Source organism: Alexandromys fortis, unplaced genomic scaffold, assembly GCF_014885135.2.
Source record: "Alexandromys fortis isolate MF-2015 unplaced genomic scaffold, M_Fortis_MF-2015_v1.1 scaffold_11, whole genome shotgun sequence".
Lineage (NCBI taxonomy): Eukaryota > Metazoa > Chordata > Mammalia > Rodentia > Cricetidae > Alexandromys > Alexandromys fortis.
Window position 1 is genome coordinate 1,464,607 of NW_026067912.1, and position 16,321 is coordinate 1,480,927.

The following is a 16,321-nucleotide window of genomic DNA, read 5'->3' on the forward strand; positions in this document are numbered from 1 at the left end:
TGGAAGAGTCTCAGAAATAGAAATATAACAAAAACATGTTGGCATTTAAAAAAAAAAAACCTCAGAAAAAAAAATCCCCATTGTTGGTGACAGCCAGGCGCCAGGCTAAAAGAACTGCATGTCCTAGTGTCTTCTGAAGATAAGAAAGGCCAGAAATAAGTCAGAAGAATTTGTCCTGCTTTCGTGAAAAACCCATAAAGAGAAATGATTCATGGGGAGGTATGGCCTTTGGCTGCCTTTTTTCTTTCTTCTGCCCTTCTGGAACCGAGACGCTATGATCAGAGCTGCAGCCACTGAAGACAAGTTGCATACCAGAACGGGAGGCCCCAACCTCTGAGGGGGATGTGCATAGTGTGTGAGCCTGTGTGCACAATGTGAACAGTTCACAGCTAAGCGCCGAGCAGGTACTTAAAAACGGACCAGATAAAGTTACACGGGATGTCTGTTTGGACTTTAAGGTATGTTGGTAGGAAGGGACATATAGGAAAGATGCGATATTAAACACAATGCATGTCCCTACAGCAAACACTAGAATCAATCACTGTTAACATTCTGACACATGTGCCTTTTCTGGCAACCTGTTTACCTTGCCAAATACTTCCAATATCTCCTAAGTTTATTCTCCTGTCCAAGCACGTAGCTGTTCTCTTCCCTAGCTCCCTGACTTTGATTAACATTTCCAGTAGATTGCATTACTGTTCCACTTATTGATTTCCCCCTTCTGTGTAGGAGGATAATACTCCCCTGCCGGCTCCAGGGCCCAGGGAACATCAGGGAAAGGGGGCAGTACAGAAGAGAGAGAGGAGTGCTGTAAAACATTGTTTTCTGGTAGTGGGGCAGCCATTGCAATCAGGAATGCTGGCAGCTGTGGTGACTTGCAGAAGAGCCGTGCCAAGAAAACAAGGTATGAAAGTAGGTTTGAGGGACTAGTTGGGGAGGAAAGGGGCGGGTCAGGAGGGTGTGAGGTAGATAGAGACGATAATGGGGGAGTGATGATAATCACAGAACATCGTATGTGTATGAAACTGACAAAAATGGGGGACAGATGCCGCACCGCCCAGTGGTGAAACTTCTCAAATCACTTCCTGGATTTTGCATTGAGATTATTTGGGGATCAAGAGGCCTTCCTGGAAAAAAAAAGCAGTAGTGAGCAAAAAGTAAACTCAAGCAGACAGTGGTGATTAATGACTGATTATTATTAGACTACTCCCAGTGTGTGCACAGCAGTTTTGAAGGTAGTGCTGAGTCAAAGTGTGTACCTTGTGTTTGGTTTGACCTTGAAGCCCTTTTCAATTTGAAAGAGCATGCTTGTTAGCTTGTGTCAACTTGACACAAACTGGGCAAGAGGAACCTCAGCTGAAAAACTGTCTCCATCAGGTTGGCCTTTGGGCCTATCTTTGGGGCATTTTCTTGATTAATGTTTGATGTGGAGAGCCCACTCACTTTGAACAGTGCTGCCCTAGAAAGGTGGTCATAGAATGTATAAGAAAGCAAACTGAAACCAGGCCTTTAATCCCAGCACTTGGGAGGCAGAGGCAAGTAGATCTCTGTTGAGTATGAGGCCAGCCTGGTCTTCAGAGCAAGTTTCAGGACAGGCTCCAAAGCTATATAGAGAAACTTTGTCTTGAAAAATCAAAAAACAAACAAACAAAAAAACAACAAAAAAGAAAGCAAACTGAGATGGGCATGGTGGCACATGCTTTTAATCGCAGCACTAAGGAGGTAGAGGAGGAAGGACCTCTGTGAGTTCGAGGCCAACCTAGTCTATGCAGTGAGTTTTAGTTTCAGGACAGCTAGAAATACATAGTGATACCCTGTACTTAAAGAAAAGAAAAAAAAGAAAGAAGGGGAAGGAAAGGGAAGGGAAGGGAGGAAAGGGGAGGGGAGGGGAGGGGAGGGGAGGGGAAGGGAGGGAAGGGAAGGGAAGGGAAGGGAAGGGAAGGGAAGGGAAGGGAAGGGAGACATCAAATTGAGCAGCACACCAGCTTCCCAGGTCAGTCCCTGGCTCCAAGTTCCTGCTTTAACTTCCTTTGAGACAGGGCTGTAAGCAGTAAGTCAAATAAGCCCTTTCCTCCCCAAGTGAATTTTGGTCATGGTGTCTCATCACAACAATAACCCTAACTAAGATAACTATGACAACTGTATTATTAAGAGCACAGGCTTTCTCCCTCACACCCCCACTTCCTAGATGCCATGAAGTGAGCTGCAGTACTCCTCCAGCCCCTCCCTGGCGTGGTAAACTGAAATCATAAGCTGAATAAATTCGTCCTATTTGGGCTTATTTATCCCAGCATCAGGAGTCTAATGCAACCAAGAGGAATAGGTGAGACACCAAAGGATGCATTTTTCTCTCATATGTGGACTCTAAAATAAATATGTGGAAATAGAAGAGGAAATATTATGGAAAGAAACGAGATCAAGTAGAAAATGTAGGAGAAATGGGGAGGACAGTGGGAGATGACTATAACCAGAATGTGGTACACACATGTATGAAAATGATGCCCATTATTCTGTACAATTGCCACACACTAATAAAAACATACATAAAACAAATACGGTACAGCACTGGTAATGATCCGAGTTCCTAGAAACACCTGTGGTGAATCCTGCCTCATTCGTCGTGTTAATCAGAAAAGTAAACACAAAATTTTAAGGTCAACTCACAAAACCAAAACCCCAGAACCAACACAAAACCACTAAGGATTTCATAGATAAATGAATGCAAAAAAACTGGAAATTTCCAGGCAAACTATTACTAGGATTTGGTGTCTATCTCTACACAAACCTATGTTTATACACAAACCTATGGTGGGTCAGCTACCCAATAACCAGGCCAACTCATCCTTCTGTCCTAGTATGCACACTAAGGTTTTCATCTGTGTTTTTGTTTTTTAACTTTTTAAAAAACCAGAGGTGCGGCAGAGATGGCTTATTGGTTAAGAGTTCTTGCTGCTCTTTCAGAAGACTGGAGTTCAATTTCTTGCACCCACATCTGGGGTCTCACAAGCAACTGTAACTTCTGCTCCAAGGGAATCTCACACCCTCCTCTGGTCTTCTTGAGTACACAGGAATACACAAGCAATAAAAAGAGAATATCTTTTAAAAGACGCAAAGAGGAAATTATTTAAAAGAAAATATACTATTGCCTGGATCATACTTGAAAACGTTCTGTAAGAAGCCCGCGACATGGCAATTTCAAAAGTATCCTCCAATTTTAAGATGTGGGGAAGATTATGACCATTGGTTCACTACTTGAGTCAGCTCTAACCATGTTTGTCATGTAGCACTGACTGAGATCTCCAGGGGCTGTAGGTTTTAACAAAATCAATGGCATTACCTTGGTGACTAGCTGAGGGTAGTGAGTGATCCGGCCTGTGACTGTGCTTTTCTATTTTGTGACTAGCAAACAATTTGTGAGACAATACCACCAGATTTGGGGGAATGTGGGGTTTTACACAAATCATATAAATTATAGTTTTAGTATCCATTAGTAATCCATGTTTGAATTATTTCATAGAAAAACCTGATTCCCTGAGACCACCATTCTATATCTGAAACTACGCAGTGTTCTCTCGTAAAGCACTTTCCCTCATCAACCGGCACTGGATTACAACTCTACACAAGACAAACAAACAGAAAACAAATTAAAAAAAAAAACTAAATAAAAAACCCGCCAGTTACCAGGGTAAGAAGTTAGTGGTTAGTGTAATAATAATTACTCTAACACCATCAATAAAGCTTTTCTGAGGATATGGGTATGGTGTTGTGGGCTTTCGCCTTTTCCGTGTACCATCATCAATGACCATAGTTCCTACTGATGCTCAGATCATCTCGAACTTGCCTGGTGGAGCCCTCCTCATACAGGCTCGTTTTTCTGTCCCCACCTCTTATTACTCAGGCAGTTCTTTCCCTTCTGGCAAAGCATGAGACTCCGTCTCACTTTGTGTTTTCTGTGACACAACTAACTTGGAAGCAGTCATGTCTTCTAGAAATTTACTCCAATGAGGAGCGGCGCTGCAATCAAGAGCTGAAGATATTTCTTCTGTGCCAGTGGGCAAAGCTGGAAAAGGATCCGTGAGTTCAAGGCTGGGTAAATGGCTCAGCAATTACAATGCTTGCCAGGAAAGGATAGAGAACCTAGTTCAAATCCCAAACACTCACATAAAAAGTGGGACATGGGAAGTTTATTCCTGTAATCCCAACACTAGGGAGGCAGAAGTGAGACGCTCCCTAAAACTTGCTGGCCACCTAGTTTAGCTGAATCAGTGAATGACAGTCTCAAAAATTAAGGGGGGGAGGGGGTTGAGGAAGACACTTGACGTTCACCTCTGACCTCCACGTGCACATAAACAGATGCACACAAACTCATACACATGCAAAGTTACTTTATATTGATGAGTACAAAATTTAAATTCACCTAGTAGTATATGGCAGAGTAACAAGTCTCTGGTATTAGCTACTGGGAAGCCTGAGGAAGGAAGGTCACACCATGTGGCTTCCAGAGACCAAACTTAAGTCATCACATTTGACATCAAACACCTTTATAGACTGAGCTGTCTCGCTGGCACTGTCTTTGTTTGAATCACACATCTTCAGAACAACCAGCAAATAAAGCAAGGAGAAAACAAACAAGACCAATGGGAGAAATACAAAATTGTACAGAAGACTGATTTCTCTTTTATGTTCCTTGTTTATTTAACTTACCGGGAAGAATCTGGAAGGTCCTACCCACAGTTATAAAGTGATAATTTACTGTATTTCAGTTTTTGCAAGGAATTTATAAACGATATTTAGTAATTTATAAATGCTATCTAGAAATACGAGACAAAAAAAGTCACGACTACACTTTTAAACTTGGTGACAAAACAACGTTTAACAGCTTCGTAAAAGATTTGTTGCGGGGGGCGGGGGAACACAACAATGCCGAGTCCGGCAACTTGCAGAGTTGAAGACGGGAGAGTCGAAAGAGAAACCTCCACCAAGGCTAGAGCGGCTCCACCAGCGACAGGAACTTCCGGGGTGGGGCCCGCCTAGTGCTTCCCTCCCCCCCCCCCAACGGGGAATGTGGCCTTTCAGCGCTGCTGAGCTCGGCAGTCGCTTTACCGCTACTTCTGTTACTTTAAGACGGTGCCTGAGGTTGGGGGTGACCATGGCCAAGAGCAAGTTCGAGTACGTGCGGGATTTTGAGGCTGACGATACCTGCTTGCCGCACTGCTGGGTTGTGGTGCGGCTGGACGGCCGGAATTTCCACCGGTGAGCTGGCGGGGCGGGAGACCGCGTGCGGCGCCTGCACTTCCGGGAAATGGGCGGTTCCCAGTTACTGGGGTAACGCGGCAGCCAATGAACACTCAATATTGAGCGTCACCGGAAGGGCTTGCTACGGTCAGACTTTGTTGCCAGCTAGTTGAGATATTGAGAAGGAGCCAGCTACTGTAAAGCTACTTCACAGTAGTACAGCTACTGTGAAGAGCCCGTGATACTTAAGCAGAAACCAGTTAAGAAACCAGTTCGTAAGCAAGAACTTTGTCGGGGGGGGTGGGGGGACGTCACATCCCGGGCCAGCACTTGAACTCCAGTCAAATGTGCAACCGTTCAGTTATCTTTGCGGAATGGCTGTTAAGAAAGAGGCCTCCGTAAACCTAGAGGTGGGCAGGAGTTGACAGCATGTCCCTTTCTCCCTGTCGGTTTCAGATGACATGGATAACTGCACTGTAGTCAGGGAAAAAGAGGGAGACAGTGTAAACCTATGGGGACTTAATATTAATAAAAGGTTACGTTATTGTTAGTTATTATCATTTTACAATTGTATAACTACATATAGATATAAAATGTGTACTGTGTACTTAATAAGAGCTGGGCAGAAATACATTTTGATTTCTTAATCATCAGGACTATTTACCCAGTAAGGTGAACTTCACAGGAAAGTCAATTAAAGCCTAGTCAACTGATTAAAGCAAGAAAGAAAACTTGCAATTTTTTTTCCTCTGTGTGTATGTAAGCGTGTGGTCAGTTTTCGGGTGTCACCCCTCAGAGCCGTCCACCTTGTCTTTTTTGAGACAGGGTCTCTCAAGGAACATCCTTGGAACTCACCAAATACTCTAGCCTGATGGTCATCTGGCCCCAGGAATCCGCTTGCCTTCACCTCCCCAGCATTGGGATTATAAGCTTGTGCCACCAACCACCCCCCTCCTTTTGTGTTTCAGTGATAGAACTTAGCCTTCGTATTTATAAGACAGTTTACCTGCTGGGGCGTTTCTCCATCTCTGGGCGGTAGTTCTGAAGGAATTATGTTCAGCTGTAGCTAGTAACACACAGCATTGTCCTCTCTTAACTTCTCCATGGATGGTGTTGGTAATGACCAAGTCTCTTCCATGTGTACCCTTCTCTTTCATCTGTGAAGGTTTGCTGAGAAGCACAATTTTGCAAAACCTAATGACAGCCGAGCTCTCCAGCTGATGACCAAGTGTGCTCAGACAGTAATGGAGGAGCTGGAGGACATTGTGATCGCCTATGGACAGAGTGATGAGTACAGCTTCGTGTTCAGGCGGAAAAGCAATTGGTTTAAAAGAAGAGCCAGGTGAGTTTTTGTTTTATTTTTTTTGAGACAGGGTTTCCCTGTGTAGCTTTGGATCCTGTCCTGGACTCGCTCTGTAGACCAGGCTGGCCTCGAACTCTCAGAGATCCACCTACCTCTGCTTCCTAAGTGCTGGGATTAAAGGTATGCGCTACCACCGTCCAGCTAGCCAGGTTAGCTTTGAAACCAGCCCTCTGTTAGGGTTGTTTTTTCCCATTCCCTGCTCCTCTTTTTATTTCAACAACAGCTGAGATCTTAAAGATTTTGGGCGATGTTGCATCTACAGAGGTCACATTTCCTATTTTAACTGTTCCTTTCTATTGAGGTCTGAGCGTTCCTGTGCTATTTTTCAGATGCTTTCGCTATCTGATTCTTTCCCATCTGTATCTCATCAGTTCGGCTTCCAGACTGACCTACACGGAATATTTAAGACTGTAAACAGAGAGCATTAAAATAGAGTATTAGTGATTCATAGGTAGCTTTGCCAGTGTCATTCTTTTCCATTAAAGTATTACTTAAACGTTTAACTAAGGAGATAAATTTGATATTTAATCTGGTAGTATAATGAAACTCTTAGAGGAATCAAGTTATATGATGAATTGGTATGTTTTAAAAATATCGGTTCCCCTTCTTCCGAGACTGAAAACAATACCCAAACCCCAAAGCAACAATGACAGTCTTGAACCATAAATTTATACTACATGCTATGGAGAAACATTTGGAATGTGCTTGATCGTTTTATGTCAATTTGACCCAAGCTAAAGTCATCTGAGAATGAATCTCAGTTAAGAAAATCCCTCCAGAAGACCCGACTGTAGGGAAGCCTGCAGAGCTTTTTCTTAGTGATTGATAGGGGAGGGCCCAGATCATGTAGGTGGTCCTGGGTTCTATAAGAAAGCAGGCTACCCTCTAAGGAGTGGACTGGGGGTGGAAGGAGGTGGGGATGGGAAAAGAGGAAGAAAGGGGAAGTGGGTTGGTATGTAAAATTAAAAAACAAAACAAAAAACAGTAAACAGCACCCCCTCCGTGGCTTTTACATCAGCCCCTGCCTCCAGGGTCCCACTCTGCATGAGTTCCTGTCCTGACTTTCTTCAGTGATAAATGGTGATGTGGAAGTGTGAGCCAAATAAACCCTTTCCTGCCCAAGTTGCTTTGGTCATGGTGTTTCATTGCAGTAATAGTAACCCCGACTAAGATAGTGAATAACTTAAATAGAGGCAGGCTACATTCAAAACATATAGCCAAATGTTAGTAGTTTTTCTTAGCTGAATATATTTTCTCCTCTGGCTGGCTGGACAGTTTGTGTACTTTCTCTGTTGCATCCACAGGTCCTATCTTGGTGTCGAATTAATCTCAAACACTTTCTTTTCCCTTCCACCCAACCTGTCTTGCATTTGCAAGTAAGTTCATGACTCTCGTGGCCTCCCAGTTCGCCTCCAGCTATGTGTTCTACTGGCGGGATTACTTTGAGGATCAACCACTTCTGTACCCACCAGGATTTGATGGCAGAGTTGTGTTGTATCCTAGCAACCAGACCTTGAAGGACTACCTCAGTTGGCGACAGGCAGACTGTAAGTGGCACCGTGTGCACAGTTCAAGTCAAACTACCAAACCTGTACATTAATGCCGTGGGTCTCATACAAGGTTTGCTCATTGGTGTGTTGTTTAGAGTCAGGTATTTAAAAAAAAGTTTTTCTTTACATTAAAGTCTTGAGTGTGCGCATGCGTGTGCGCATGTGCATGCATGTGCATGTTTGTATATGAGTGTATGTGTATGTGCTTATGTGTGCTTGCCTCTACAAGAGTCAAAGGAAGAAGTGGAATGTACTGCTCTGTCACTTTTCTCTGCTTTATTCCTGGAGCAACTCTGGCAGCTAGCATGCCCCAGAGATCCTCTTATCTCCAACAGCTCAACAGCTCTGGGGTTCCAGGTGAACATGGCCTTTTATTTTATTTATTTGTTCATTTATTTATGGTTTTTTCAAGGCAAGGTTTCTCTGTGGCTTTGGAGCCTGTCCTGGAACTAGCTTTTATAGACCAGGCTGGCCACAAACTCACAGAGATCCACCTGCCTCTGCCTCCTGATTAAAGGCGTGCGCCACCACTGTTCGGCTCCACGTGGCTTCTTACACAGGTGCTGGGATCCAAACTCAGGTCCTCTGGCTTGCACAGTAAGAACTCTTACACATGTAGCCATTTTACCCACACCCGTTAGCTTTTTAAAATCAGAAGATAAGGCAGTCTTGCATTTGCACTGAATTTATGTAGCGCCTGTGTGGTGACAGCTGCCTTTGTGTGCTCTGAAACACACACACAGAGACACATACATGTGAAGTCATAAGTTGCACAGTACCTGCTCTTCCCGGCCATTTCTCTGGAGTTATCCACTGATCTGTGAACTTTCAGAGCATCAGTGCCAGCATCAGTGGCATTTGTGTTGTGATGCCTGCCTTACATGTCTACACTGATGTAGCATGAATTCTAGTTGGTCTTAATAATAAAAACTCAGAGATTAAGGAGTGAAAGGGGAAAGATCAGAGAAGCAGAGTAGCCAGCCACTAGAGAGTTTCTTACCTCTACCAATGCTCAGACCAAAGGGACAATCCAGTCCTCAGACTGCATCCTCAGACTTACTGCCTAGACTGCACTGGCCCCCAGACTGCATCTTCAGACTGCATGCTCCTCAGACAGCACTGAGCTCCTATATCCTCCTGCCTTAGGTTCCTCTCTCCGCCCAGCCGTATCACTCCTGTCTCCACCTCCCTAGTGCTGGGATTAAAGGCATGGGGTCCCAAGTGCTGGCATCACCTTTGTGTGAGCTCTATTTCTTTTTTAGACAGATTCAATCTTGTGTAGCCCAAGGTGGCCTGAACTAACAGATCCCTCTGTCTCTGTCCCCTGAGTCCTGGGTTTTAAAAGTGTGTGCCAACACTGCCTGGCCTCTGGTGGCTTAGCTCTGCATTCTGATAGTAAAACACAAACAAAATATTACTACACAATGAGGCTTGTAGTTGCGTGTTTTTATTTTGCCAGAAAAATTGGGAATGAAACTGAAATAATATAAATCAAGTAGGCTGGAAGATATTTCTAGAATGAATGCCTATGTCGGCATATTTGCATAAGGTATTACTGAAATGACCACGTGAAGCTGTTCTCAGGGAATAAGTCTTACGTACCTAGCCTTTTCCCTGTGTAGGTAGACTGGTCAAGCCACTAAATGTTTCTGAGATCTGTGTACTTTAAAGTGGTGAGAAGCTAGGTTGTGGGTTTCTGGAGGCATATATAGTCTCTATATAAAACAATGTACAGAATAATAGTCTATAGATAAAACAATGTACAGATACTATAAGACATACTATTATATATTTATATATAACTAAGATTCAGTATACATAAATGTTATTTTGTTTTCCTCACAGGTCACATCAATAATCTTTATAATACAGTGTTCTGGGCCCTTGTCCAACAGTCTGGACTAACACCAGTCCAAGCCCAGGAGAGATTAAAGGTATAAAGATCCTATGGCAGAAACACAGCTGACAACATTTGCTCTGGTCTCTCATAGCATTTCTGGAATGATCTCTTTGGTTCCTAAGCTTCCTTTACAGCTCATTTTGAAAGGCTGTAAGATCTCAGTAGCAGAAGCTCTCCCTTGCTCACTGTCGCCAGGGATTGGTCTCGCTGGGCTGCTGTGCCAGCATGTTTACTCTTGGCTGCAGCTGCGTCTTTAGATGGTACATGCGCTCTTCTTATTCCTGCATGGCCTCTTCCCTCATGGTATGTCCTCCTGGACTCCTGTTGCTTCTTGGGTTTAGAACCCTGGAGAATAGTGAAAGTCAGAATACCATAGTTCTGTGTATCCTTTCTGCCTCAGTAAAGTTTAGGAATACTAGTTCTTGCCTCATAGGTTTATGGAAAGAACATTGATGCGTTTAAACCCACGGAGAAGTAAGTCCTAAGTAAGTACTGCCCTTCCTTCTGAGATAGCACTGTTCCCTGTGGGATGATTAACTCTGCAGTGTGGTGATACACTGTGACAGCTCCTGATACAATGTCTTCTATGTTACGATTCCTGGGGTAGCTGTCTTTACTACTGCTGTCAGTGGTGAAGACCTAACACCAGCAGGAATGCCAGCAGCCATGTCTAGTCAGAGCCAAAATTAGATTTTGTTTCCTCTTAGAAGGCTAAAGGCAGCCTTCATCCACTTTTTCTCCCCAGAAATGACATCGTGATCAAGAACCATTAGCACTAAGTTTCTATACAGAGTTCCTGTTTCCTGTCAGCTCCTGCAAACCCCGCATAGTCTGGACAGTGCAGCTTGGGTTTGCAGCAGAGGGGACTTGATGAATGTAGACATCTCGATCTGATGAGGATGTCAGGGGCTGGTAATGGTCTCTGTTAGATGAGAATGTCAGGGTGTAGCTCAGCAGTCGAGTGATCCGAAGATGAACTCTAGCAGTCCTGGGGGCGGGAGTGTAGGAGAAACCGACTGAGCTTTATCTCTCTTTGTGTCTCCCCAGGGAACTCTGGCCGGAGACAAGAACGAGATTCTGTTCTCTCAGTTCCACATCAACTACAATGACGAGCCACAGATGTACAGGAAAGGGACCGTGTTGGTGTGGCAGAAGGTAAGGCTATCTATCTATAAGGGAAAAATGGTGGTTAGGACGCGAGAGCCCTAGTCTCCCCCAGGTTATGTTTTGTCCACCACCCCATGTGTGGTAAGGTGCTGGCTGCTACCAGGACATTGATACTTTCCAAGAGAAGGCAGTGTAGAGGAACATTTTGGATGCTCATTTCGTCAGTCAGAAGTGGCCTAGAATCTCTCAGAGTCAATGTGAATAGTATCACAGAGTTTAAATTAGTTCTTGTTTTCTGCTGGAGAGATGGCCCAGCAGTTAGGAGCATTTGTTCCTTTCTAGAGGACTCGGGTTCAGTTCCCAGTACCTACGTGGTGGCTCACAGTCATTTGTAACTCTAGTCCCAAGGGATTCAGTACCTCCTTCTGACCTCCTCAGGCATGGCATGCATGCAGTACAGCTAAGCAAAATATTCATACACATAAAATAAATATAAGCCAAGTGTGATGGCACACTCCTTTAATCCCAGCATGTGGGAGGTAGAGGTAGACAGAACTCTTAAGTTTAAGGCCAGCCTGGTCTACGTAATGAGTCCCAGGCCAGCCCTGGCTACATGGCGAGACTCTGTCTTAAAAATAAAATAAATATAGGAAGAATTTTGCTTTCATAAAACATTTAAAAACTATTTTTTCCCATATCATTAAATGGTCCATTCACTCCAAGACAGCCGAAGTGCTGAGCACTAGAAGATGTTGTAAACCGGGAATGGAGGTAGCAAAAAGACTTTGACTTTCAGCAATTTCATGAGATTCTCCAGAAATTCACAATTGCCTTAATATTCTTGGATGCCTCCATTCTTAATTCCACCAATATTTTCTCTGCTATCAACCCATAGGCATAATTATTTCTCTAAATTCATTTCTTTTCCTGTTAGTTTTTTATGAGTACCTGCTTTTAAGAACTAAAGGGTGCCTTGAGAGTCATCCATCTCACTGGTAAGCTCCGCTCGTTTACTAGCTTTTTCCTACATGTTTGTTCTTTGGTGCAGCCTCGGATACTGACGCAGGCAGAGGAAACATACATTCAGGTCCATAGTCAGTAATAACCAGTGAGTTCCCTGCTTTGTCCTTAAGTCTGCTGTATTAGTTGGTGCCTCCGGAGAAACAGCGACAGGATAAATATGAATATAAGTATAAATATGTATTCACATATACATATATGAATATATATACTAATATATATATTAGTAAATCATCTTACATTAAAATAGTAACAGCAGTTGTCTCTCACCTAAGAAGATGAGACCCCATTTGTTACCTGGTTCTTGGGCTACTCCTCAGCAGCTGGAGTTGTCCCTCGGGGGCTGTCTCACACTGGCAAGGGAGAGAACCCTGCGATTGCACAGTCCACAGGGCTGAGGTGCTCAGCAGTCCTAACCTCACACTGCAAACCTTCAAGGCTTCCTGGGTTTGCTGGTCCTAAGTCAATGGTGGGAGCTGATTTTGGTACCAGAAAGTGCTGCCCACACTGAGAGTGGGTCTTCCATATCAAGTAAGACAGTCTGGAAAATTCCTTAGCTGAATCTTCTGACTCAGATGATTCTAATTGGTGGACAGTTGTCAGTCACTCTTCAAAATACAGTAAAGTCACCTTTTTAGAAGACATTGAAAATTTTGGTTGCTAAGGATCCACCCAGAGCTAGGTCTCCTAGAGAGGAACTTTGCTCAGATCTACAGCCACAGCCCTAAAAGTACTGTTTTGTTCTGTTGGTTTTTCAGACAGGATCTCACTGTTTAGCCCTGGTGGCTTGAAACTCACTATGCAGGTTGGGCTAGACTTGAACCTATAAAAATCTGTCTGCCTCTTGAGTGCTGGGATTAAAGGTGTGTGCTCCATGCCAGCCTAAATGTATTTCTACTTCGAAAGAAAGATGTCTATTGATAAAACTCTTAACCGTCAGTGGCATATCAAATAAAAAGGTGAATTTCTCCCATAATTCTCTTTGTGTCCCTCTCCCATTCACAACACTGTCCCTGCCTTTGTCCGTAGGTGGATGAAGTCAGGACACAAGAAGTTAGGCTGCCTGCAGAAATGGAAGGCGAAAGGATGACTGTGACCCGGACCAGAACCAGGCCCGTGCCCTTGTACTGCGATCTCATTGGGGACGCTTTCTGGAAAGAACACCCAGATATTCTGACGGGAGAGAACTGACCCTGCATTCTGCAGTTCTGCCGTGCTTAGCCACGCAGGTCTCCTGGAGGCTCCTCTCCTTAGGTGGCTCGATCATCCCTAGCCCCAAGAGCGCTGTAAGGAACCACATGACTGAAACCCGGTGGAGACAGAGAAAGAAGCAATGGACGGAGGCAGCGTATCTCACTGTGCTTAAACAGAATACCTTTTTTTTTTTTTTTTTTTTTTTTTTTACGGCGTTAGAACATAACTTTGGCTCTTTTTAAAATCATGATCCTATTTTTATAAAGAACTATTCATGCTTTGCTGAATGAGTCATTTTTAGCTATGGCATAAACCTCTCAAAATCCCGTCACCTCTTTTCACCTCTGATAGAAGGGGAGCCCAGACTTTACCCTCACCCACCTTTCTTAACTCGAGAACCCGGTGACTGCACATTCCCACTCTGACACCCGTGTACTTGCACTCATGTTCTCTTCTGGCGTGAAGTTAAATATGGGTTCCTGCCTGCACGATGCCTCCAGATTGAGGAATCCCAGAGAACACTCGAGGATTGGTGCCAGTTCCCCAGGGTGGCAGCTTTGGCTGAACAAACGAGGAATGCTTTGGGTATCCCGCACCATTCCAGGATTGATTTTTCTGGAATCGTTAGCATGATCGTCGTCATCTCTTACCAGGGACATAGTTTCCAGTCACCTACCTCTTTTGAAGGGAAGGTGTTTTGGGGAGGTGTGTATGTATATGCAAATGAGGATGGAGAGCCGCTACGCCATGGATGCTGGAAGAACTTCCCTCGGAAAAGCAGACTTTGCGTTAGACTTCTGGGCAGGCATTTTCAAACAGCCTCTGTAGTCACAACCATAACCTTGGAATTCGAGAGCACCAGGAGGCCTGATATGGTGGTTTAGCCTAATCCTAGCACTCAGGAGGTTGAGGCAGGAAATTTGAAGCCAACATTTGAAGCCAAACTGGACTACATGGCAGAGCTATAAGAATGGGTGGAGTTGGAGGCTCTATTGATTTCAGAGGTTTGAAAATAGCCCTTCCTGCTGATGGCAGGATGGTGTTGGCGAGGGGGCAGAGAGTAGTAATAAAAATCATTTGTTGCCAAGGTGTTGGACTCAATGGGAAAGTCACGTTTCTCCTTGACCTTGTTTTATGTTTTAGAAGAAAAGGATTATTTGCCTCCATCAGGAATTAATTAAAAGACAGCCTATGTCCTGCTTTCTGGTCTTGATTGCAGAATTTCCAGCCAAGAAGAAAATGTATTTTTGAAAGAACAGCGTCTGGCCTCATCCCTCACTAATTGACACCCCATCTGCTGATGCCTTTTTTTCCTTCCTGTTCTCCCCACTCCCCAGGAAGAAGCAATAGAGCTCATGTTTGGCAACTGCTAAAATCTTTTTAAGGAAGGGGAAAGTATAATAAAGATTTCAATCCCTTGGCCCACTTAATTGGTTTCTGCAGAATGAGTCCAACTTGTGTGTGTGTGTGTGTTTGAGGAAGCTAGGAGGCATATACCCACGTGGCAGACATCCAGACACTTCTGGATACATTTTTAAAAATGTTCGTTTGAATGCTTAATTTGAAAGTGACAGTGTAAAACACCCATGTGGATATTTGGGACTCAGCAATGTGGGTTTTTTAAAGCCCAAAGGCTTCTGATACACGGCTATCAGCATTATAGCACTTTTGGCAAGCAATTCCCTCAGCATACTGATGAGGCAATGAGATCATTAGTTCTTGATGAGCAAATTTAACTTAATGGTTAAGTAGATAGCATGTTATATCAAAGTTGGACCAGTAGGGAATAAAAACCAAGGGTTCATGATGAGCACTAGAGGAAGTTTGTGCTTTCAGACACTGGGAAACCTATCTCCGGACTGGTCCAGATAGTCATTTAAGGGAGTTATGAGGCTTGGAGGTTTTCACTCACAAAGGAGATTTTGCCATCAAGAAACCATTCCTGGGCTGGAGAGATGGTTCATCAGTTAAGAGCACTGGCTGCTCTTCTAGAGGACCCAGGTTCAATTCCCAGCACCCACACGACAGTCACAGTTATCTGTAACTTCAATCCCAAGGGATCTGATACCCTTACACAGATACTAAGCTAAAACACCAATGCACATAAATGTAAGTAAACCTTTAAAAAAAAGCATTACCCAATGCTTGATTTTCGTGTTGTTATGTTTGCATCCCACCATGGATCTTGCAGTTGCCTGTTAATTTTCTTCTTTGTCTTGAAGACATTTAAGTATTCTTTTGGGTCACATTTTCAAGCTTACAGAAAGTAAATGAGACCCTAACACGGCTCCTGTGGACTTAATAACTGCTTGATCTTTTGAGATGATGGCAGGGAGGGGAGTGGCTTGTGTGGTCAGAGATGGCAGGAAAGAGGTCGGCTCTGCTGGATGAAGAGGTTCTAAACAGGAGACTCACTTTAAGGAAAGTAAGTTTAGAGCTGGTGAGATGGCTCAGTGGTAAGAGCAATGGCTGCTCTTCCAGAGAACTGGGGTTCAATTCCTTGGACCCACATGGCAGCTCCCAAGTGTCTGTAACTCCCGTTCCAGGGGATTCGACACTCAGGCCTTTGCGGGGGCACTGATTATCACACGAGGTGCACAGACATACATGCCGGCAGACATACACGTGAAATATTTCTTAGTTTTGCTGAATTCGACCTATAAAATAGCGTTGGTCTGATCTTATGATCCTTCGGATTTTGCTGTACTTGGGAAACGATGGAGTGAATTTTCTTTTCTTCGATACTAAGGGGTCTCCAGACTTAGTGAGCAGGGGAAGGAAATGAGGATTGGAGTCACCATCTTTTATAGTATTTAACCGGCTAATATGCGCCCATTTGTGTGTGCTGTACCCTTCCTGTCATATTTCAGATGACAGTAGAAACCCAAAAAGGCGCGATTATTCGAGCTCAGACCAGCTAATGAGACCCGACCCGTATCAGGAGTAGTACTT

At 44.0% G+C, this 16,321-nt stretch overlaps 1 protein-coding gene across 3 annotated transcripts; it reads left to right on the plus strand.

Annotated features, from left to right (window-relative positions):
- Positions 1-1,923: 1,923 nt before the first annotated feature.
- Positions 1,924-14,786, plus strand: Thg1l (tRNA-histidine guanylyltransferase 1 like). 3 transcript variants are annotated; one of them, XM_050138666.1, is made up of 6 exons: positions 1,924-5,253; positions 6,401-6,577; positions 7,976-8,145; positions 9,994-10,082; positions 11,096-11,203; positions 13,205-14,786. In XM_050138666.1, the coding sequence occupies exons 1-6, from the start codon at positions 5,063-5,065 to the stop codon at positions 13,364-13,366; spliced, it is 897 nt and encodes a 298-aa protein (XP_049994623.1). In that variant the 5' UTR covers positions 1,924-5,062; the 3' UTR covers positions 13,367-14,786. The 3 variants fall into 3 exon arrangements, with proteins under 3 accessions (XP_049994623.1, XP_049994624.1, XP_049994625.1); XM_050138667.1 differs by lacking the exon at positions 1,924-5,253 and adding an exon at positions 5,371-5,510; XM_050138668.1 differs by lacking the exon at positions 1,924-5,253 and having other exon boundaries at positions 6,445-6,577; positions 7,903-8,145.
- The last annotated feature ends 1,535 nt before the right edge of the window (positions 14,787-16,321 follow it).